The sequence below is a fragment of the Acomys minous genome, assembly GCF_964271855.1.
Source record: "Acomys minous genome assembly, chromosome: 2".
NCBI lineage: Eukaryota > Metazoa > Chordata > Mammalia > Rodentia > Muridae > Acomys > Acomys minous.
Window position 1 is genome coordinate 114,591,466 of NC_140484.1, and position 21,717 is coordinate 114,613,182.

Here is a 21,717-nt window from a genome sequence, read left to right on the forward strand (position 1 = left end):
ACACTGGAAACCTAAGATAAGATGTGACGGTGCACTCAGGGGGCTGAGACAGGGGTACTGAAAGTTTGAGGCCAGCCTGGGCTACATACTGGGGCCCCTATCTCAAAATAAAAACAAAAGAGTTACTCAAGAGAAATTTGGTGTACCAGTCTTGGTAGCATAGCCACCAATAATCCCAGCTGCTTGGGTGGCTGAAATAACCTGAGTAACTTGGTGAGACCATGTCTCACAATAAATGTGAAAAGAGACAGGATGCAACTCAGTGGGAGAGAGCTTAGGTAGCTACCAAAATGGGGTGACATGTGGCCTGAAGAGCTGTGATAACACACCGAGAAGTTTCTGACTCAATGGAACTGGAGTGAGGCTGAAGAACGTGGATTTCTAGCAGATTCCCAGGGGCTGTTAGTCACATGTAATGGTGCAGCTATGCAGGCCCGGCACTGGCAAGGCGAGAGGATCAGAGCCTAAGCCCACCCTCAGCTACACAGAAAGTTCAAGATGGGAGAGGCGGCTGAGGGCACCATGGCAGCCGGCTCACGGCAACCACAACTCTAGTTCCAGGGGGTCCAATGTCCTTCCTGCAGGCACCTGCATCCACACGCCCATACACACACACACACACATGCACGCTCACACACATGCCCACACATACACACACATACACACATGCGCGCTCACACACATGCCCACACACACACACACACACATGCACCCTCACACACATGCACACACACACACATGCACCCTCACACACTGCACCCTCACACACATGCACCCTCACACACACACATGCACCCTCACACACATGCACGCGTACGCGCACGCGCACATACACACACATAGACATACACATACACAAAGAGACACATATATACACATATACACACAGACACACATGCACCCTCACACACATGCACGCACGCGCACAGACATACATACACAAAGAGACACATATATACACATATACACACAGACACAGAGACACATATACACACACACACACAGAGACACACATATACAGAGACATACATATACAGAGACACACATATACATATATACACAGACACACATACAAAGAGACACACTTATACACATACACACAGAGATACATATATACACAGACACACACACATACACACAGACATGCAATACATATACACACAAGAGACACACATATACACACAGAGAGACATGCAATACATATACACACAAGAGACACACATGTATATACAAACACATATACACACAGAGACACACATATATACACACACAAACACACGGAGACATATATATATATACACACAGAGACTCACATACATACACACAGAGATGCACACATACACACAGAGACATGCACAAAGACATACACACACTTTAAAAAGAAAAGAAAAAGAAAAACTGACTAAACATGTGATTGTTAAGTACCAGGGGGCCACCTGGATGAAATGCAGATCTGGTTCCTAAAGCACTGTTGGGGTGAGAAACAAAGACACTCCACAGATCCTCAGCTTCTGAGAGCCTCTGGAAGGCACAGGCACCTGTGCCTCACCAAAGGCACCTCCTATTCTTCTCCTGAGCCCCTCCAAAATGGGCCAGCATGGGGTAGAGAGGGTGAAGATGGGAGCCAGACCCCCCAGCAGCTGGACTTAGCTACCTGAGGCAGGGTAGGCTGTAGCAGAGACAAGGTCAACACCAACCCAGCATGCAGGGGCAGCCCAGGGGAAAACAGAGGACAGAAGTGACCCCACATTTACCCAGGGCTGGGATCTCATCCCTGAGACTGAAGGAGACAAAGGGTCAGACACAGAGGCCGGCTGGAGAAGAAGGAAGGGAATCATAGTCCTGTTTATTGGCCAAAGAAGGTGCACACACCCAGAGGGTCACTCCAAGCAGGGGGACATGGAAAGGATGCTCCTCTGTGGAACCAGGAAAAAGGTCATTCTTCCTTTCCTACGTCCTTACCCACAAGCCTAAGGACCCTGTACAGACATTTAAAAAGAGTCAGCACTCAGCCTTCTGCCTCCTGTAAGCTGAGGAAAGGGAGCTATCTAGCTGCAGCCACTGCCCGTGCTATGCACCAGTTCCTTCAGGTTAGGGATGCCAGCTGTACCAAAATGTGGCAGGGCCCTTTAAAAGCAAACGGACCTCAATATCCCAGAGAGGGATACCAAGAGAGTTGGGAGTTGGGTCCTTAAAATAATAATAATAATAATAATAATACCTTTAAAAATGTATAAATTGGGAAGTATAAAAACAATACAAGCAACGTTCGAACCCACAAGGGACAACAGTCTGCCTACTAAACACTTGGCCCAGGAAGTCACAGGGCAGGGCAGATGTGCAGCTGGCTACCCTGCTAGCGCCGGCGGTAACAGTAGACACCATAGCGGGTGTGTGGGTCTGGGAAGCCAAAGGTCCGTACTCCGGGCTCAGGGGGCCCACAGTTGAGTCGAGGATGAACTATGGGGTAGCGGGCACTTCCATCTGCCAGCCAGCCAGCATCACAACGATCCAGGCCGCGGAATTTCCAAGCAGCGAAGAGCTGGCCCACCGTGGAGATCTGTGCACCATCTTCCTGGCAGGCCTCCCTGGCCTCTGGTAGCGTCAGCTTCTTGGGGTGCTCCAGGTAGTACACCCACCCTGTAGGAAAGCGAGGCACCTGAGTGCTATTCAGCAGAGCAAGCAGCAGGAACCTGCCACAGGCAGGAAGGACTTGCCCTACCAGAATCTGTATCGGACACTTTGAGGGGCCACCTTTCCAGGCCTCGTCACACCATCACACCTGCCACAGGGCTGGGGTTGCTTTAGTTTCTGCATGCCCTAACTGCATTCTGAGTGGCACCTCACCCAGACTGGACCAGTCTCTCACTCACCTTTGACTGAGCACCTACTACATGCCAGTAGACACTTTTTTTTTTTCAGACAGGGTTTCTCCAGGGACTCCTGGCCAGATGCAGACCGTCGATGCTGGCCTTGAACTCACAAAGGTCTGCCTGCCTCTGCCTCCCAAAAGCTGGGTGTTGTGGCACACGCTTTTAATCCCAGCACTCAAGAATCAGAGGCAGGTGGATCACTGTGAGTTGGAGGCCAGCCTGGTCTACAAAGTGAGTCCAGGACAGCCAAGGCTACCCAAAGAAACCCCGTCTCAGGGGGAAAAAAAAAAAAGGTGTGTGCCACCACTGCCTGTCTTCACTGTTTTAGCTAAGTAGCTAAAGAGGACCTTAAACTTGAACCTCTGATCCTCCTGCCTCCGCCTCCCTAGTGCTACAACAGCTTGTTCCGGAAGTGCTAGACAAGAACTCTACCAACTGAGCTACACTCCCAGCCCTGCAGGACACTTTTAAGTATTTTTTTGGTTGCAGCTCTTAACAACGCTCTGTTTTCATTTCTCTTTCCCTGAATGACAAGGACAGTGTTTCAGACGAGATCGGGCACAGTCAGGGTGGTATGGCCATAGACAGGACGGTGTATCAGGAAAGGTGTGGTTTGTCTGTGCTCACCCACACACAGCCCAGTACATAATAGACACTCAGAAGAGATCTGATGAATGAATAGCCAACGAAGGTCATCAAGAGCAAAGCGCTGACAACTGTTAGGGACATTGCCTCCAGAACCGTTAACCCTTCAGACCTCGGGCCAAGGTGCAGGCAGGCAGAGAAGGGCACTGGATTCTGGAAATGCCACAGATGAGGAGGCCTTCCCTCAGGTTCCAGACGGCCGTCAAGCAGAGTTAAGTCCATACCGGGCCATTCCACTCACCCTTGATGGCAGCAGCGAAGCAGAACACGTCATAACGGTGCAGGCGGTGGTGGCGCTGGCCATAGCTGCGAACACCAGGTGCCAGACCCAGGCCTCCACAGGGCTGCCGGGGCAGCGCTATAGGGTACTGCACGGAGGCATCCTGGAGCCAGCCCGCATTGCACCAGTCTAGGCCCTCTTTCCAAGCGTGGAAGAGCTGCTCAAAGGTGGCCACCACGGCATCCTGCTCCTGGCAGGCCTGTTGGGCCTCGTGGAAGTTGAGCTGGTAGCGCCCTTTGGGGGGCTGGTAGGGAAAAACCACGCCTAGAAAGGAAAGAAAAATAGGGATGGGAAGCAGGAGGCGCGCCCACCCGAGCTCCCCACCTCCACTGGCATGCACCAACATCCAAAACACAGACACTGCTAGCTCAGAGAGCTTAGCAAACCTCCAAGTTCTTGTCCACTGCCTAAGCTCCTGCCTCTCACCTTCCTCCTAGACCTGAGCAGAGTTCCCAGAAAGTACATATTGGCTTGTAAGACAACTAACACATCAAGTGACTATAGTCCCTGACTATAAAATAGGATAGAAGATGAAGCCATGCTGTTGTGCTTTGGGCTCCAGGGGCGGGGCTTAGCTCCCCTCCCGGTCCTGGAGGCATCTGTAAGTATATAAAACATCGGTGTCTGCACGTAATATCTGCACATCCTATAGTATGCGTTAATTCATCTGTTGACTGCTTAAGAACCTGACACAATGTCCACACATCACTTCATCCTCATGGATCAGTGTGGTAATCAACCTGCAGTGATTCAAGGCTTGGGTTTTTTGTTTGTTTGCTTTTTAACTTTCTGCATTTGAGGCACAGGTGCATACTTTTCATTTACAAGTTGGCTTATTTCTCTAACTCAAGTATGTGCTACTTATTTATTTATTATTTGGGCGAGGACATGTGCATGAAAGTCAAGGCACAGCTTATGGCGATCAGTTGTCCCTTTCCAACATATGGGTCCCAGAGACTGAACTCAAATTGCCGGGCTTGGCCACAAGTGCTATTACACGCTGGGCCATCTCACAGGGCCCCCGTGAATCAGTTTAATTTCAGAGGAGGGACCACAGACAGGAAAGGCCGGCTGTGTATGTCATTAGTGCACAAATTCCTTTATATTTTGATTTTTTTTTTTAGGACTGTGCTGGATATTTTTGTGTCAACTTGACACAAGCTAGTCATCTGAGAGGAGGGAACATCGATAATAAAGTGCCTTTGTTGTTGTAGGCAGAACTGTAAAGCATCTTCTTAATTAGTGATTGATAGGGGAGGGTCCAGCCCATTGTGGGTGAGGCCATCCCTGGGCTGGTGGTCCTGGGTTTTATAAGAAAGCAAGGTGAGCAAACAATGGGGAGCAAGCCAGTAAGCAGCACACACCCCACCCCACCCCCACGGCCTCTGCATCAGCTTCTGCCCTGCCCTGTTTGAGCTCCTGTCCTGACTTCCTTCTATGATGAACAATGCTGTGGAAGTATCAGCCAAGTTAAACCCTTTCCTCCCCAACGTTTTTGGTCATGGTGTTTCATCGCAGTGATAGTAACCCTAAGACAAGGACAGAGTCTTGCTATGTAACCCAAGCTGGCCGCAAACTCCTGCTTCAACCTTCCAGGTACTGAGATTATAGGCGTGTGCCACCAAGCCTGGCTTCTTCAAGTGGAAATTCTTAAGAAAATAAAAGAAGCCGGGTGCGGTGGTTCACTCCTGTAAGCCCAGCACTCAGGAGACTCAGGCAGAAGGATTACCATGAGCTCAAGACCAGTCTGGCCTATGGAGCAAGATCCTATCTCAGAAAAGAAAAGCACAGAGCAGGGCGTAGTGGCGCACCTGCTTTGATCCCATCATTCTGGAGGCAGAGGCAAGCAGGTTGCTGTGAGTTCGAGGCCAGACTGCTCTACATAGTGAGTTCGAGGACAGCTAGGCCTGTTACAGACAAATTCTGTCTCAAAACAAACAAACAAACAAACAGGAAGAAGAGGAAGAAAAAAGCACAAAGTCCATGTTACTGCACATGTTTGAAACTTTACTTTATAAAAAGTTGGCGGTTCGTTTTTTGTTGCTGTGAGCTGGGGTTGAACCCAGGACTTCGTTCACATTAGATACCATTCTACCACTAATGTATATCCACAGCCTGGTTTAAATTTTTTAAGCATCACTCAGATTGTATCATGTCAGATGAAGCTAAGGGTCCAGCAGGAGGCCCTCCTTGCCTCCTGCTATTTAGACACAGAATCTTGAATAAACTCCACCCTGTGGCCAGGCACCTGGCACAGCCAGGCTGTGAGGCACCAGTGAAGCTCACAGGCCCCAGCTGAGATTGGAGAAGCACAGCAGTTAGTGATTGTATGCCTGGTCTCGCCCTAAGTCCTCACTCCTTGCAGCCCCAGGGATGAGGACAGGGCTGAGGACTCTGTATTTATCTAGGCTGGCCCTGATGACACTTCCCTCTGATAACCCAGACCTCAGAATGAGCAGTCTGGCCCCTCTGAGGCACGGGTTAGGTCTTCTAGGATGCAGAGGAGAGATGCTAAAGGCTCTGGAGCATCTTTTCCAGGAGGCCAGTTCACTCTCAGAACTAGAGGCAGGTAACAAAGGAGCTGCCCTTACTTGCCCAAATACTCCCTTGTTCCTTGTAGCTAAGAGACCCAGGGCTCCAGGGATGAGCCCTGCCCAGGGACCAAGGTTGGGGTGAGCTAAGATGGAGTTAGAGGAGAAAGATGAAGGCATGCTGCCCCACCCAAGACACAAAGGAGTCCAAGCAACAAAGAGATCTCAAACTGTAGCCAACAGAAACCTGGTTCAGGGTCTGGCTGGTTCAGACAGCATTAAGTTTTTTCTAAAAATGAGTGATTTTTAACATAAAAATCCAGAGATTCCAATGGCTGGTTATATAGCTCACAGATAGACCATTTACCTAGCATGTCCAAGACCTTGAGTTCTTATCCCCCACACCACACACACACACACACACACACACACACACACACACACACACACACACATACGTATGTACAATTTTATACTTAAATGTGAAAATCTAACAGCAGTAGGCCTGCATTCTTAATTAACATGGCAACTAGCCTGAATTAAATAGCTTTCTTTACACAGGTTGGGGTTCAGCAGTGCGCCCCAGGCTCTTCCAGTCTCTACTAACACCCTTGTTCATATGTTCATATGCCTTGCCTTGTTCATATGTTTTGCTGACTAACCCAGCTGGGCCCTCAGCTTTGGCTCCGATGGGTGGAGCCAACTCCCATTTCCTTCTTTCTGAACAGGACTAAATGAGATGGAATAGGAGGCAGTGGCTTCAGGAAGTTTCTCCCTGAGTTCAAATCCCAGCTCTGCTACCCAGAAGCTACATGACCTTCCCGGAAGTTAACTTGATCTCTCTTCACTTCCTCATCTGGAAAACAAGGGCTGTGATCCTATAACTTCCTTTTGGGATTGTTTTGAGACTTGAGCATGCTTACCTGGGTAAAGCATTAAGGTCTATGCCTTCTCTGGGTCCTCTCCCCCTCCCACGGGTCCCAGTGGCACCAAGTCAGGGCCTCACCCCGAAGCTCCAGCTCTACCAGGCCACTCTCGTCTTCCAGCCCATCAATGACCTCACAGCGGTAGCGCCCGGAGTCCTCCAGCCGCAGGTCTCTAAGCTCCAGCGAGACGTCCTGCTGTCTGTCCTGCCGCAGTTGTACTCGCCCTTGGTAGTCCCCGAAGGAGCGGTGCCTTTGCCCGATGGCTACCAACACATCCTGCTCCGGGACTCCGTCCTCTGACAGCTTCCACCACTTAACACGCACATGCCTCGGGGAGGCCAGGGCCGGCTCATAGTGGTAGTGGCAGGGCAGGGTCACACTGGCTCCTCGGTGACTGAACAGGGACTCCTCAGTGGTCTCCACCACCAACTTCACTCCATTGAATAGGCCTGGAGGCAGGGGGGAGGGGGCGCCACAGATGGGGCAACGGTCTTGCAAGGATGTTCCCATAGTACCCGCACCCCAAGCCCCTCCAGACTTCTCCTGTGTTGTAGGATGCAAAAAGAGCCACCCTGCCCTGCCCCTTCACATACCCACTACCCAAACCTGTGATTTTGCGCCAACTTCCACTGAGCTGTGTATGGTGGTAAACACCTGTAGGGAGTGTTAACATTAATTTGAGACCAGCATGGGCTACCTGTGGTTAAAAATGCCTCAAAAAAAAAAAATAAATTAAAATTAAAATTAAAAAAAAAAAAAGAGGTGATATCAGTTCCTTGAATTTTGTACTGGCCTTGCCACCTGCCACTGCCTGGATGATGGGCTTGAAGAAATGGCTGTCTTACTGTGCCTGTTCTGAAGCTTGGTCCGGGAAGCTCTTGTTGATTCTGCCTTCTCTGGGGACCATTCATCACCAGTCACTGTGCTGTGCACAAGCCCAGACTTGCCTGCCCTAGAGCACAGGAGACCCTGGGAAGCAATGTGCATCCTCTTCAGCTGGGGTCGTCCTACAGCAAGCACATGTGAAGTGATCCACTACCCAATAGCAGGTCACTTACAAGTTCTAAGATGGGGTAATTAGGAGACAGAAAGGACCCAAGGAAAGATAGGACCTCCCTCTCTCCGGCTTCGGGTCTCTGCGTCTCCCTGACTGGCATCAGGAATCTCAGCATAACAGCAGGGGAACTACGTTTCCCTCTCTGAGAAGCATCACCAATGAGATTGTCAAAAGGGCAAATGAGGTCAAAGGGCTGAGAATAAGAGGCTCGGTGTTCAGCCAGCCCTACAACAGCCACCCCTGGCTCACAGAGCATCATGGGAGAGGAGGTGGAAAGAATGCGAGAGCCAGCAGATGCGGAGCAGTTTTGTCATCCGCACATGACATGGCTATTGCGCTCAGGAGCTCACAGCGGCTACGGTTACCTGTAGGAGATTAAGCCAGGCAGAATTTTGCCATAGGTGCCTGAGAGGCTCTCCAAGCCCCGTACTGAGGAGCTATGGGCAATTTTCAGTTGCTGGGGAAAGAAGAATCGTCTATTGAAGATAAGGTGCTGGTAGGATTTTAGTAGATGGCCCCATTGGAGTACATATGGGTAGCACTAACTGGATTTAGAGGGTTTTAAGTACAAAAATAGTCAGGCATAGTAGTACACACCTTTAATTCTAGCACTCGGGAGGCAGAGGCAAGCCCATCTCTGTGGGTTCGAAACTATGATTTACATAGCATGTTTCAAGCCAGCCAGGGAAATATATTGAGACCAATATGGGGGGGGGGGTGCGGGGAGGGAGGAGAGATTCATGAACTATGAACTTGGGAGGGTGACACTGGGATATAAAGAAGTGGAGAAGTAAATGGGAGACAGATTGTAGGAACCAGGCCTGACTGGGCTGCCTGCCTGTCTTGCTGTTTCATGTCCTGTTTCTAGCAGCTTCCATGTCTGTGTTTATGTTGGTCAGCTGGTCATGTTTACTGCTCTGAGAATGCACCCCACCCCCCCTCGGGACTTTTCCTCCTGTGTGCAATCATCTCTTGAGGGATTTCACCTGCGAGTGGCATTCCTGTTTTGCTGCCTATAAGAAGGCTCTTTGAACACTGAATAAAGACTGCTGCCGCTGCTGCTACTGCCACTCTCTTAGCATGAAGGACCTGCTGTGTTATTGTGTGTGTGTGTGTGTGTGTGTGTGTGTGTGTGTGTGTGTGTGTGTGTGAGTTAAATCTGCAGTCCCTCGCCCTTGACTCGGTACCTCGGTGGCGCGGGTGCCACAACAGATGTGATCATATTTCATTGTATACCTATATGAAAGTCTCAAGAATAAAGGAAAAAGGGAGAACCATTTTCTAAAAATGGCTACTAAGCCATACCTCAACTCCAGCCTCCTTGTGACCCTGTGTAACTAAGCCCCCCTCTGATCGATGCTGCAGAGACTTCTGTAGATTAAACAAAGAGGTGGACAGAGCAACACGTCCCTCCCCTAATATCTAGGCTCAGCAGCAGACAAGGTGAATTCACAATCCTCAGATCCCACAAACAGCGACTGCTGGGACCCTCAGGGATGCTCTCCCAACAGCCACGGATGCTCTTCAGTTCGTTTTATCCTTCTGTGTAGTCAACAAACTTTGCACCGTCTGGCAATACCTGAGAGGAGACCAGACTCCATGCTCAACCCCCCAGCCCCACCCAGAGCCCCACAAGACCCAGAGGGACACTCAGGGTATACATGGAGTTATATTCACCAAAGAGAGGCAGGCTGTAGGACCAGAAGAAACAGACCTCACTCCAAAGAGCTGGCTGAGCCCCAGGGCTCAATGAATGGGTGTGCTGTTAAGCAGCCATGTGTGGGGCAGGTTGTTCTGAGCCAAAAGCTAACTGACAAGCTAAGCATGGTGGTTCCTGCCTGTGGTCGCAGGTCTTGGGAGGTGGAGACAGGAGAGTCGGGACCTCAAAGCTATCTTTAGCTTCACACAGAAACTTCCAGGCCAGCATAGGACACAGGGGTGGGGGGTGGGAGTGGGGTCGGGGTGCAGCTCACTTTCGTAGCATTTGTAATAAGGCCTGGGCTTAGTCATCAACAGTGCATCAAAATAGGTGTAAAAATGCATACTTGGGAGACAGAGTCAAAAGGACTCATATGTATATAAAGTTTGATGTCAGCACAGGTTGTGTGAGACTCAGTCTCAAAAACAAACAAAAAGCAAACAAACAAAAAAATCAATTTTAAATGCTAGCTGCCATGACAGCCAACAAGAACTTCGCTGAGGGACAAGACAGCTACAGTGAGTGCCCTGCCTCAAGGGTTTGTGAGTCCCCTTCATTCCACAGTGACCCCCAGAGAGCACAGCACAGCCTCCTTTTCACAGTCTGGGCCAACTGTTGACCAGGCCTCCTCCCAAAGACCCGGCTATCCTGGCCAAGGCAGGAAACTGTCAGAGCATGGGGTCCAAATGACAGAACTCCCTAAGCAACAGAACTAGGTTGATAAGGTAGAACTCAATGCAGGGACACAATGACTGTCATCCCATAAGTCCCATGGCCAAGGCCACCAGGCTGGACACAAGTACAAATGATATCCAAATTCACAGCTCTGTGCCTCCAAAGTCCCTCTACAAGGGACACCAGGGGTGGCTGCACTCAGGCTAGATCTTGAAGAATTAGGGTCACCCCAGGAGAATTCAGTCCTACATCTATGGTACCAACAAACTCAGAGTATCTAAACCACCTCCTCTTACCTTAGAAGAAAGGCCGGTCCACCCGTGGAGGCCCAGACAGAGAAGACCCCAGCCTGGGACCTGCATATCATATCAGGAGCCAGGCCTAGGAGCCACCCACCTTCCCCGTAGCCATTGCCCAGGGTCCTGCCATGCAGGCCATTGGAATAGTAGAAGCCGTTGTAGAATGGCAGTCCCAAGACGCAGGAAAGTGGCAACAGGACAAGAAACAGCAGGCCCATCCTGGCCAGGATGGTGGCAGTGCCAGGATGTTTCGGATGAGGCCAGGCCCAGGGGCAACTGCAGAGAGAAAGAAAACAAGCTATTACAGAAGCTCCGTGAGGGGTCTGGGACTCCTCTGTTCAGCTTCTCTCACAAGCTTGCTCAACAGTGCATCACAGAACAGCTCGTGTGTCAGGCACTGTCCTCAGAGCAGCAGGCAGCAAGAGCTAGCTAGAAGAGGAGTCTACTTTGTGGGCGAAACAGCACCCACAGACATAGCACATGAGAACACCCAAGAAGTCTGAATTTCAAAGGTTGCGAACAGCAGTTTTTAAGGAAAACAGGAGAGTAGAATAAATAGAAGATTCCAGGGTGCGTCTCGTGTTTGATAACAATAAGTCTGCATTAGGAAACTTGTTTCAACACCGAAATGTCTGTGTGGGGAAGGCTGTGGCATTTATTTTTAAGACTAGATATAGGGCTGGATGGTGGTGCATGCCTTTAATCCCAGCACTCTGGAGGCAGTGGCAGGTGGATCACTGTGAGTTCGAGGCCAGCCTGGTCTACAATGTGAATCCAGGACAGCCAAGGCTACACAGAGAAACCCTGTCTGGAAAAACAAAAACAAAAAAAGACTAGATATAGGTCAAAACCCATTAAAGCTGTAGTAAGATGGCTCAGTAGGTAAAGATGGTTGCAGTTCAAGCTCTGGAAGCCACATAAAGTGTAAGAAAACCCATGTTCACAGTGCGGTCTAACCTTAATAAGTGCACACACATGTGTGCATGCTCACACGCACACACCAAAAACAAACACACACACACCATACACACTCACACATACACACACATACGTACACACTATACACACAGACATGCAACATACTATACCACACACACACCATACACACACACACACATACCACACCACAAACAAAAACATACACACACATCATACACACACCATATAACAAACTCACATACACACACACATCACACACATATACACACACAACATACACACCACCACACACACCATACACACATACACATACCACATCACAGACACACACACACAACATACTACACCATAACACACACACACATACCATACCACATCACACCACACACATACTGTATCACAAACACACACAAACATCCACACAAACCACACACATATCCCACACCATACACACCATAACACACACACACACATATACATATCACACACATGCACACAGTACCATACCACACAGACACACCACACCACACAAACGCATACAACAAACACACACACCACATCACACATACACTTCACACCACACACTTTGTAAAAAAAAAAAAAAACCAACAACAACAACAACAAAAACCAGAGTTTCAGGCTTGTCTCAAACTGGCCATATGACAGAAGGGGTGGCCTTGAACTCTTGATCTTCCTGCCTCTACCTCAAAATGTCTTAGCCATCAAAGTATGATATTTTAATATATTTTAGACACAAAATAAACCAACTGCAGCCCACGGGCCAGCTGCCTCCTTTGAGTGCCCACCAACATGGAAATGGCTTCCCAAAGTGGTTTTTGGTTTTTTTGTTTTGTTTTGTTTTGTTTTGTGCATACCCACAATCCTAGCAGTGGGGAGGTAGAAACAGGAGGATCAAGACCATCCTAGATCACATATGGAGTTGGAGGGCAGCCTGAGCTACACAAGACCCCGGTGCACGACTTTAACAGCACTCGGGAGGCAGAGGCAGGTAGATAGTTGTGAGTTCAAGGCCAGCCTGGTCTACAGAGGAAGTCCAGGACAGCCAAGACTACACAGAGAAACCCTGTCTCAAAAAAAAAAAAAAAAAAAAAAAAGAGAGATGGGAGCTCCCAAAGGCACATTGAAGCTGGGCAGTTTTTGAGGTGGAAAGGACAGACTGGTCTTCCAAGTGCAGCAAAGGCACTTCAAGGTGCGGTGGCCCAGGATAGGCATGAGGGATGCTCTGCATTTGTTCCCAGGCATCCCCAGGTCCACTGTCACCATGTATCCATGCCTGTGCGTCACTTGCCCTGCCCTCCCCCAGCTTCTGACTTCCAGCTGGATTCAGTCAGTGGGAAACGCTGATAAGATGAGGAAGAAGACATCATTTCTGCCCCGCCCTCTGCCCCTCCCCATCCAGTGATCACATCTCTTGTGGATGGTCTCTTGGCAGCCTCCAGCTTCTCCGTTTTATCCCTATAGTTGCTCTCTAGAAGCGACCCCTTGATTAAAATCTCCTTGTTGAAATCATCTGGAGTGATTTCTACTCCCAGCCTCTGACTAACATGGGATAAGGAGGAAGTGACCGGTCAGCAGGGGCTCTGTCTGAATGCCTTGGGAGGAGGTGAACCTGGATGCCCTATCCTCAGCCCTGATAATGCAGATGATGGCTTTAAGCTGATGAGTCTCAGGGTCAGATTCACCTCTTAGAGCACCCTCCTGGAGGCAGGCGGGAGGCAGGCTTCCCTGCAGCAAGACCACAGTGCCCTCAGGCCTTTGCAAATAGAACTGTGTGATTATTGCAGAGGAATGTGGGAGGATGCTCAGGGTCTCATTTGTGACGACAAAGCAAAACACAATTGCCACACTGATTGCAAACATGTGGCCTTAAGGGAATGTCTGTGTACAAGACCAGACGAGGGAGGGGGGAGGGGGGAGAAGAGGAGGGGGCAGGAAAGGATGAAGAAAGGAAAGGAGAGGAAGGAAAAGGAAAAGGGGGGGCGGGGGTTTGAAGTAAAAGGAAATATTGACCTGTGAGGGTGACCAGACTCTGGAGGACACATTCTTGTTTCCAGAACAATTAGTTCTTGCTGGAAAGAGGACTGGACACAGAGGGAGCTGAAGATTGAATTCAGTCTCTTCCATGTGTTTGCAAAAAATCTGAGATGTAGATTTAGCAACTATGCTGTGCACCAGAGTCAGGACAGAGCCTTGCTGACATCCTCAAAGGTCCCTAGTTCAAAACCCTCTCCATCCACTCTTGCCATCCTCAGTATTCGAGGACAGTTTTGGGTTTGTTTGTTTGGTTTTGTTTTGTTTCCAGGACCTTGTGGGTGCCACTACATAAAGTGGCATCGCACTGGCATGTCACCTCTACATATTCTCCTGCACAGTGCAGGTCATCCCTAGATTACTTATGTCTCATTCCGCAATTGTTCGGGAGCTACTGACAAGGCAAAGTCTACACTTTTTTCCCATTGACTATCCATCTGTGGTTGGTTGAGGGTGGTGCAGGTGCAGACAGTAGAGGCCCACTGCTCTTTACTGTGTGACTCCGAGCTAATGCCTGCAGCTGTGAGGTGGAGCTCATGACCCTCACGTGGTGTACTTCTCCCCAGGAGGTCCCAGCTTCCTCCTACAGTGACAGGATTCTGGATATGAGCAAAACAGCCTATGAGTAAAAAATAGCCTGTGCGATGTGTCGGCCTGCAGTGAGACCTACCAGCAAGCCACATCCTGGTGTTCTTTCTCCAACTTTCTGGGTCCACAGTAGAGATGGAAACCACAGCCTCCCTCCAGCCTGGGCATCCTCTGCCTACAATGTCCCAGGAACAAGCCCCCTTGCACTCAAACCACAACACATTGCCTATCTGTGACTACAGCTCAGCCTCGCTGTGTTGAAGATGCTCACTCACTTCATACTGTTACGGCTGAGTAGGACACAATCTCCTAGGCTTGTGCGTATAAATACTTGGCCAGCATCTGGTGGTGCTATCTTAGGAGGTTGTCAAATGCAGCCCAAACACAAAATCATAAAACTAACTGAAAGCATTTTGAGACATAGGGGATGGCTGTTGTGCCATATGTGTGCAGGTAGCCCATAGAGCTGGGAACTGAACTCAGACCTGTGGAAAAACAGAAAGTGTTCTTTACTGATGAGCTACTTCTCCAGGCCTGTGAATTTTATTTTTATTATTTGTTTGTTTGTTTTATTGCACGGTTCTTAATCAAGAACTCTGTAGGTTACCATGCCATGTCTCAATGTCAAAAGGTTAGACAAGCAAAACAAAAAACCCACAAAAACTCTTTCTTCCACAGGGCAAGCACTTGCTTCCTCATTGTTGATGGGATCCTTTAAGGGCACTCACAACACTAGAAGCCAGTTCAGTTTCCAGTGCCCACACGCTATAGCTCACAACCTTTCATAACTCCAGCTACAGGGAATCCAACACCTTCTTCTGGCACATGTGGTACACACAGATACACGCAAGCAAAATACTTATATTTATAAAGTAAATAGATTTCTAAAAAGAAGAAGATGGGGAGGAGGAGGAGGAGGAAGAGGAGGAGCCAAGTTTGCCAACATGTCAAGTGGGACCAGGGCTGGGATGTAGCTCCATGGTAGACCAGTTGTCTGGCATGCAGAATGCCCTAAATTAAATTTGCCTCTTCTAATTTTTTGGTTTTTTAAACTCAAGATTCCCTTGGAATTTCTTCATCCGACTCCTGGTTATATTAGAAGGCTTCTGGTGCTAAATTATCTTGAGCCGGTCACATGAGTCTGCTACCCTCGTCCTCAACCCTGTTTTGTATCCTTAAGTTGGTATGGTGAAAATTGATTTGGATATTCAGATTAGCAAGGGTTCTGAGGCACCCTCATCTGTTTGCTTTCTGAGCTCTGGACAGTGACCCACAAGAGTCTGGGTGCTGAGGTACACCTGTGGATACGATGAATGAAGTTAGGGACTTTCTATCAGCCTTCATCAGAATTTGCACAACAAATTGCTCCACGAAGTCAGACAACGCTAGGCACTCGAGTACTGGGAAAAAGTGCTGCCAAGTCAATGTGCCTCCCCATTACACTGACCTGGGATTCCCTATTACACTAGCCTTGTAGCCCTTCATTCTTTCAATCATAGAGAAGGTAGCCACAGCTCAGAAAAGCCTGGGATGCTACAGCAAGCTTTCCCTCCCTCCAACACCTCAGAGTTTGAGTTCCCAAGGCTGCCTTTCCCAGCCTCAGAGACCCTGGCAATATTTACAACCTCCAGCCTGGTACCCAGATTAGCTCCCTGGTTTTTAAATGAATTTCTAATCGGGCATGGTAGCACAAACCTGTAATCCCAGCACTCAGAAGGCAGAGGCAGGCAGATCACTATGAGTTCAAGGCCAGCCTGCTCTACAAAGTGAGTCCAGGAAAGCCAAGGCTACACAGAGAAACCCTGTCTTGAAAAACCAAATATATATATATATATATATATATATATATATATATATATATATATATATATATATAAACTTCTACATCTAGCACTGCCTCCCAAGAGGCCCCAAACCATAATGGGCAAGGAGAATTTTATTCTCTCTATCCACTTCACAGGTGAACTCAGACACCGAGACATGAATTACCTACCCTAAGGCCACACAGCCAGGAAATGACAGACATAGGATTCTTTCCTGCTGATGTGAATCATGAGCCATCTCCAACTGTCTGTGCACCTCGCTGGCTATGGTAAGGCCAGTGTCAGAATCATCATCTTCGTTGTACAGACAAGAACACTGAGGCTCCGTGGTGCTAAGATGCACGCCTAAGGCTATCCTTGGCAAAGAGCTGAGCTATGACCTGATTTCCTCAACAAATATTTCCCATGCATCCACCACAAGCTAGGCAGAGTTCTAAGCAATAGGAATTCAAAGCACAGTGCTGCTGGGCTTCACAACGAAAGAGAGGTGATGACAGACACAGATGTGACTTCAAGTGACAGGGGAAGATGGAACAGGGAGACAAGTGCTTACTTACTTATCTACTTTCAAAATAGGGTGTCATGTAGGCCAGGATGGCCTGGAACTCTTCAAGTTAATGAGGGTGACCTTGAACTTCTGATCCTCCTGCCTTTGCCTCCCAAGTGCTGGGATTACAGGTGTGTGCCACCATGCCCAGTTTATGGGGTGCTTGGGATGAAACCCAGGGATTTGTGAGTGCTGGGCAAGCACTTTACCAACTGAGCCACAACTGGAGGCCTGGGTGTTCCTTGACGGTAGTAGGTCAGGAAGACTGCTGAGAAAATGGGAGCCTTGGGAATCCTGGGAGAAGAGCGCTGGACGAAAAGCTAACAGCAGGAAGGGCTCAGAGGCCAAAGAGTCTGAAGCCCTAGGAGCCTCAGGAAGCAATGCCCATGTGGTGGCCAGAGGCCCTGTCACACATCTCCTTGGACTTTTTGTTGTTGTTGTTGTTTTTTGGTTTTTTGGTTTCTGGTTTTTCAAGACAGGGTCTCTCTGTGTTAGCCTTGGCTGTCCTGAACTTGCTTTGTAGACCGGGCTGGCCTTGAACTCATAGCGATCCACCTGCCTCTGCCTCCCAAGTGCTGGGATTAAAGGCGTGCACCACCACACCTGGCCCCCTTGGACTTTTTAAGAAGGAAGACATGAAGAATCTTCAGAAGAGGCACAGTGTGAATCTAATTTATAGTCTTCAAGGATGGCACTGGGTGACTTCTGACCCCCAGTCAAATGTGTGCCATCAAAGCCCCTCCACACCAAACACAAAGACCAGCCTTTCTGATCCCAGCTGCCCTGAGCCTTCAACTCCACTTAAATCCAGCTGTATCACCACAATGCAAGTGGAGGGTGTGGTGCTGGCTCTGCCGATGTGTAGCCTTCTACCAGGGAAGAGCCAGGACAAAAAGATGTGCCCAGTGCTCACATGGCAGGGGAGAATTCATAAAAGATTCAAGTCAGACTTGCCGGCTTTGAACCCAGACTCTGCTACCTTCTGAGTGACCCTGGGCAAGCCATCTGGCCTCTTGGAATGCAAGCCCCTCCTCTTTCTGAGCAGACTGAGCTTAGAGGCTGAAGACAAAAATGGCCACAAAATGCTAAGGTTTAACCACAGAGCAGAAGCCTAGGTGGGCGGCAGGAGCAATGTCTAAGCCCCCTCTGTCACTAATGCAGCAATCGGTACCTCAGTGCTACTCCATCCTGTCTCAGCCATCAACTGCACACGACCACGGCACCAAGGAGCCTGGCAGCTTGGATTCTGCTCTGGCTCCGTCCATTTACAATCAGTCTGGCCCTGAACAAGTGCCTGAGCCTCAGTGTCATCATTCATAAAAGGGTTCACACTGCCCATCAGAAAACATCTTTGGAGGACAAACCTCAAACAACCTCAGCAGCTGACTGTTGTTAACAGTTGGTGATCTTCCTCCTTTCTCAGCCACTAGGAGAGAAGTCGCCATCCTTAGCTTCTCACCGCAGTTGAAGAAAAATGAACCACCCGAGGCTTTATTTATCTCTGGCTAAAACCTGGAGTGTGGAGGCAACTCAGGTGTCACAGTCACCAATCCTCTGCCTTTCCAGAGCACCACTGGCCGCTCACTGTATTAGTCTCTTAGACACCGGCAGAGGGCAGGATTGCCCCCCCCTCCCTGCCAGAAACGCTAGGCTAGTTCAGGAAGGAATTTGACATCAATGCCCCATTACAAACAGGCTTTACCAAGCCTTTGAAACTCCGCCACCATCACCGGGCAGGTTCTGGCTGAGGCAAGCGTGGGGCGTGTTTCACCTGCATTCCCGGCCTCCTGGTGCTAGTCGCGGGTGGAAGCAGGGCGCCTCGGGGCTTTGTCCTTTTCTCACTGAGCAGAGGCGCTGCTCCCAGGATCAGTGCTGGATGGAGGTCCTTTACCAAACAGGATAGCAGGTGGCCGGTGACCACCCAATGAGCTGGGGATAGGGCTGGGTCCAAGTGCCTGAGCCTTTCCTTCCATCCTGGGTGAGGCCAGCTTGCACCCAGGATTTGCCTCAGTGCACCTCTGTCCCTAAGGCAGGCGCTCCTGGTGCTCCCCAGGCATTCTGCGTTTTGCCCCCAAGGGTTCAGTGTGGATTTAAAGGCATACATCCTCCGCCCACCCCCATGCAAATTGTGCCTAGTCCGTCCTGCCTCCTGCCCCCTCCCCTCCGCCCTCAAAGATCTCTAGTGGCTACCGTCGCATCCGACGGACGCCTGGAACAGAGCTGGTACCTACCTACTGAGACTTTGCTGAGCTACTACAGGAGAAGGCAACAGACCTCAGTATTCCCCCGAGTCTCGCTGCGGTTTTACCTCTCAGTAGCTCCCAAAAGGATCGTACGCAAGTCAGCCCGTATCAGTCCCCAGTTCCTCTGCTCCTTGGTCTCTGTCTCAACTCCCCACCCTTCCCAGCAACCAAGGGGTCCCCTAGGCGAGACGGGAGAAACCTGCATGACAGAGTCCAGGAATGCAAGCCACCCCCAGCCACGTGTACCGTCCCCAGCAGGCTCTTCGACGGCTCAAACGCCGAGGCCACGGGCTGTCCAGGGCTGAAGCAGCAGAAGAATTTGAGATGTTGAGTGGCCCCGAAGGGAAGCTGCGTCCAACAAACCCCGCGCTCCCGGCGGACCAGCCTCTTAAAGGTACACAGTCCTTTTCCCTTTCAAAGACCTGGCCCCCAGGGAGTAGCAGCTGTTAGAACTAGAGTCAAGACACAAAAATCTCCAGCGGCTGGCTAAAGAGTTGTGAATGGAGACTCAGAGGTCGTAACTGTCTCCTCTTGGGGTAGGAGTAGAAAGAGAAAGTGGCAGAGAACTGTTTGTAGAGGTGGGAGGTCGGCTTCCAAAAAGGGAAGAAGTCCCTTCAGCACTCTGCGGGTGGGCTATGACATGGTTCCAGCGTTGTAAGCCCGTGTGCCTGGTTCCCGTCATCTCTGTAGGACCAGAGACTGGGCACAGAGAGATGGCTAGCCACACACATGGTCCTGCTCCTAGGAGGTCCTGGGGTCCCGGTTAGCAGGGATGGGATAGGTACTCCTAACAAGAGCCCTCTTGCAGGGCTCCTGGCGTCTGTTCCCACAGGCAGCCATTTCTCAGGATGCTTCTGTTTAGACAGGGTGTTTTCTTTCCTGTCCGAAAGGACCAGGCCTTAGTTGTTTCCTCAACAGAGAAACCTGAGGTGGTCCTCCAGCTGGGGCTGAAAGGCCACAGGGTCAGGAGGCCAGGCTTTTCTAAACACATCTCTAGATAGCTCTGAGCCCAACCCCCCCACCCCCGTGTGTGTGTGTGTGTGTGTGTGTGTGTGTGTGTGTGTGTTTGTGTGTGTGTGTGTGTGTGAGTACACAAACCAAACCATAACTTCGGTGGACTAAGTTCCCTCTAAATACCAGGCACACAGGCAAAAGGAGCTATGAAGGTTCCCCTGCAGGTCAGGTTAGGGTTGGTCCTGAACCCTGGTTAGACTGATGAGGAAATAAACAGGATACAAGTACCAATGAGGAAACTCCCACAAGCCTCTGGGGCTGCAGATGGGCCAGGCTTGGCATCAGTGCTCTGTGCTATTTCTCCTCTAGTCCCAGCAGCGGCTTGCATGTGGCCTCCTTATCTCCATTTTGTAGGTGGCCCAATGTCACTCAGAGCTAGGATATGAGCCCCGTCTGACTGCCTTGAGGTTTTAGGCTCCAGGCCACACTCCACCATATTTAAACTAGGAACAGAAAGGAACCTAGCCTCCTGGCAGAGGCAGGGTAGGTTGTCTCAGTAGGGACAGCCTCTAGTTTTGGACTTGTGGTCACCTGGAAGGGTCTATTGTCACAGGTTATGATAGGGTGGGCAGCAGGCAGAGGGAACAGCAAGTCTAGTTAGTTAGTGTCTAGACTGCAGACAGGAAAGGAAAAGAAAACCAAAATCAAAATGGGGGGTTCTAGGCTCAGACCCTGGAGCACAGACTTTCTCAAGGCTGTGGCCAATGCATGCCAGGGCACAAAGATAGAAGGAAGCAAGAAACGAGTTTGGACGGTACTAGTCTCCCACACGGATGGGCTTGGGCCCCACCTACCCAGCAGCCCAGGCAAAAAGTCTGGCCCACAGAAATGGCCGTGTGCTGTGAGCCAGGTGACAAACATGGCGAGAGGTGTCATTTCCTCTCATGGGGAGTAAGATCCCAGGAGGCAAAGCCACCCCAAGCAATGTGTCAGAAAGCACGCTTCTCCTTTCGCCTGACCATGCTCAGGGAAGGGCGCAGCAAGGGGCTAGGGCTGTGACTCAGGAGGGAGGACAGAGCCCAACAAACCCCAGTAAGACTAGATTCTGAACTCCACCCACTGGACTCCAGTGAGATGCTCAAGCCACGCTTCGGGCTGAGACCCCCTCAGGGTCGAGCAGGCTCCCATCCCTCTTTTATGGGGCGAATGCCACTGAGCTGCTTACTCTGTCCTACCCACAAGAAGCCATGGCAATGGTGGCCGGCTCTCAGGAAGGAGCACTTCCGGGTGAGGGCTCCTGCTTCCTGCTGTGCTTCTAGCTGCACACATTTGTTCTGCCTTTAGCAGCCAAGTCGCTCCACTCCCCGCTTCCCAGAGAGCCATCGTGTGGCTCCTGAAGCTTGGCAGAAAAATAAGTCTTGCAAACAGTGCTTGTCCCATCAGCGTCTTCCTAGCCAGCTAGCCACCCGTCTCCAGAAGACCAGGGCACTGGCCAGCATAGCTCCTACTGGCCGCTTCTTATGCCCCCCGCCCCCCGCCGTGCAGAGCAGAGCAGAGCCCCCCCTTTCCTCTCACCAATGGCCTCT

The 21,717-nt window shown here is 50.1% G+C and overlaps 1 protein-coding gene across 3 annotated transcripts; it reads right to left on the bottom strand.

The window, feature by feature from the left end:
• Positions 1-1,815: 1,815 nt before the first annotated feature.
• HAPLN3 (hyaluronan and proteoglycan link protein 3) lies at positions 1,816-20,222 on the bottom strand. Of its 3 annotated transcripts, XM_084766330.1 has the most exons (5): positions 19,424-20,222; positions 11,083-11,261; positions 7,336-7,704; positions 3,760-4,062; positions 1,816-2,640 (listed from the first exon to the last, which is right to left on the bottom strand). In XM_084766330.1, exons 2-5 carry the CDS (start codon positions 11,201-11,203, stop codon positions 2,357-2,359), a joined length of 1,077 nt encoding a protein of 358 aa, XP_084622456.1. In that variant the 5' UTR covers positions 11,204-11,261; positions 19,424-20,222; the 3' UTR covers positions 1,816-2,356. The 3 variants fall into 3 exon arrangements, with proteins under 3 accessions (XP_084622456.1, XP_084622457.1, XP_084622455.1); XM_084766331.1 differs by lacking the exons at positions 11,083-11,261; positions 19,424-20,222 and adding an exon at positions 8,203-8,303; XM_084766329.1 differs by lacking the exons at positions 11,083-11,261; positions 19,424-20,222 and adding an exon at positions 8,101-8,303.
• Between the last annotated feature and the right edge of the window lie 1,495 nt (positions 20,223-21,717).

Coding starts and splice junctions, on each gene's coding strand:
- HAPLN3 (XM_084766329.1), bottom strand. CDS start 8,242: ATGCACATTGCTTCCCAGGGTCTCCTGTGCTCTAGGGCAGGCAAGTCT. Junction 7,705..8,100: donor CAAGCTTCAGAACAGGCACA/GTAAGACAGCCA, acceptor CCCTGCCTCCAG/GCCTATTCAATGGAGTGAAG. Junction 4,063..7,335: donor GGTAGAGCTGGAGCTTCGGG/GTGAGGCCCTGA, acceptor TTTCCTTTCTAG/GCGTGGTTTTTCCCTACCAG.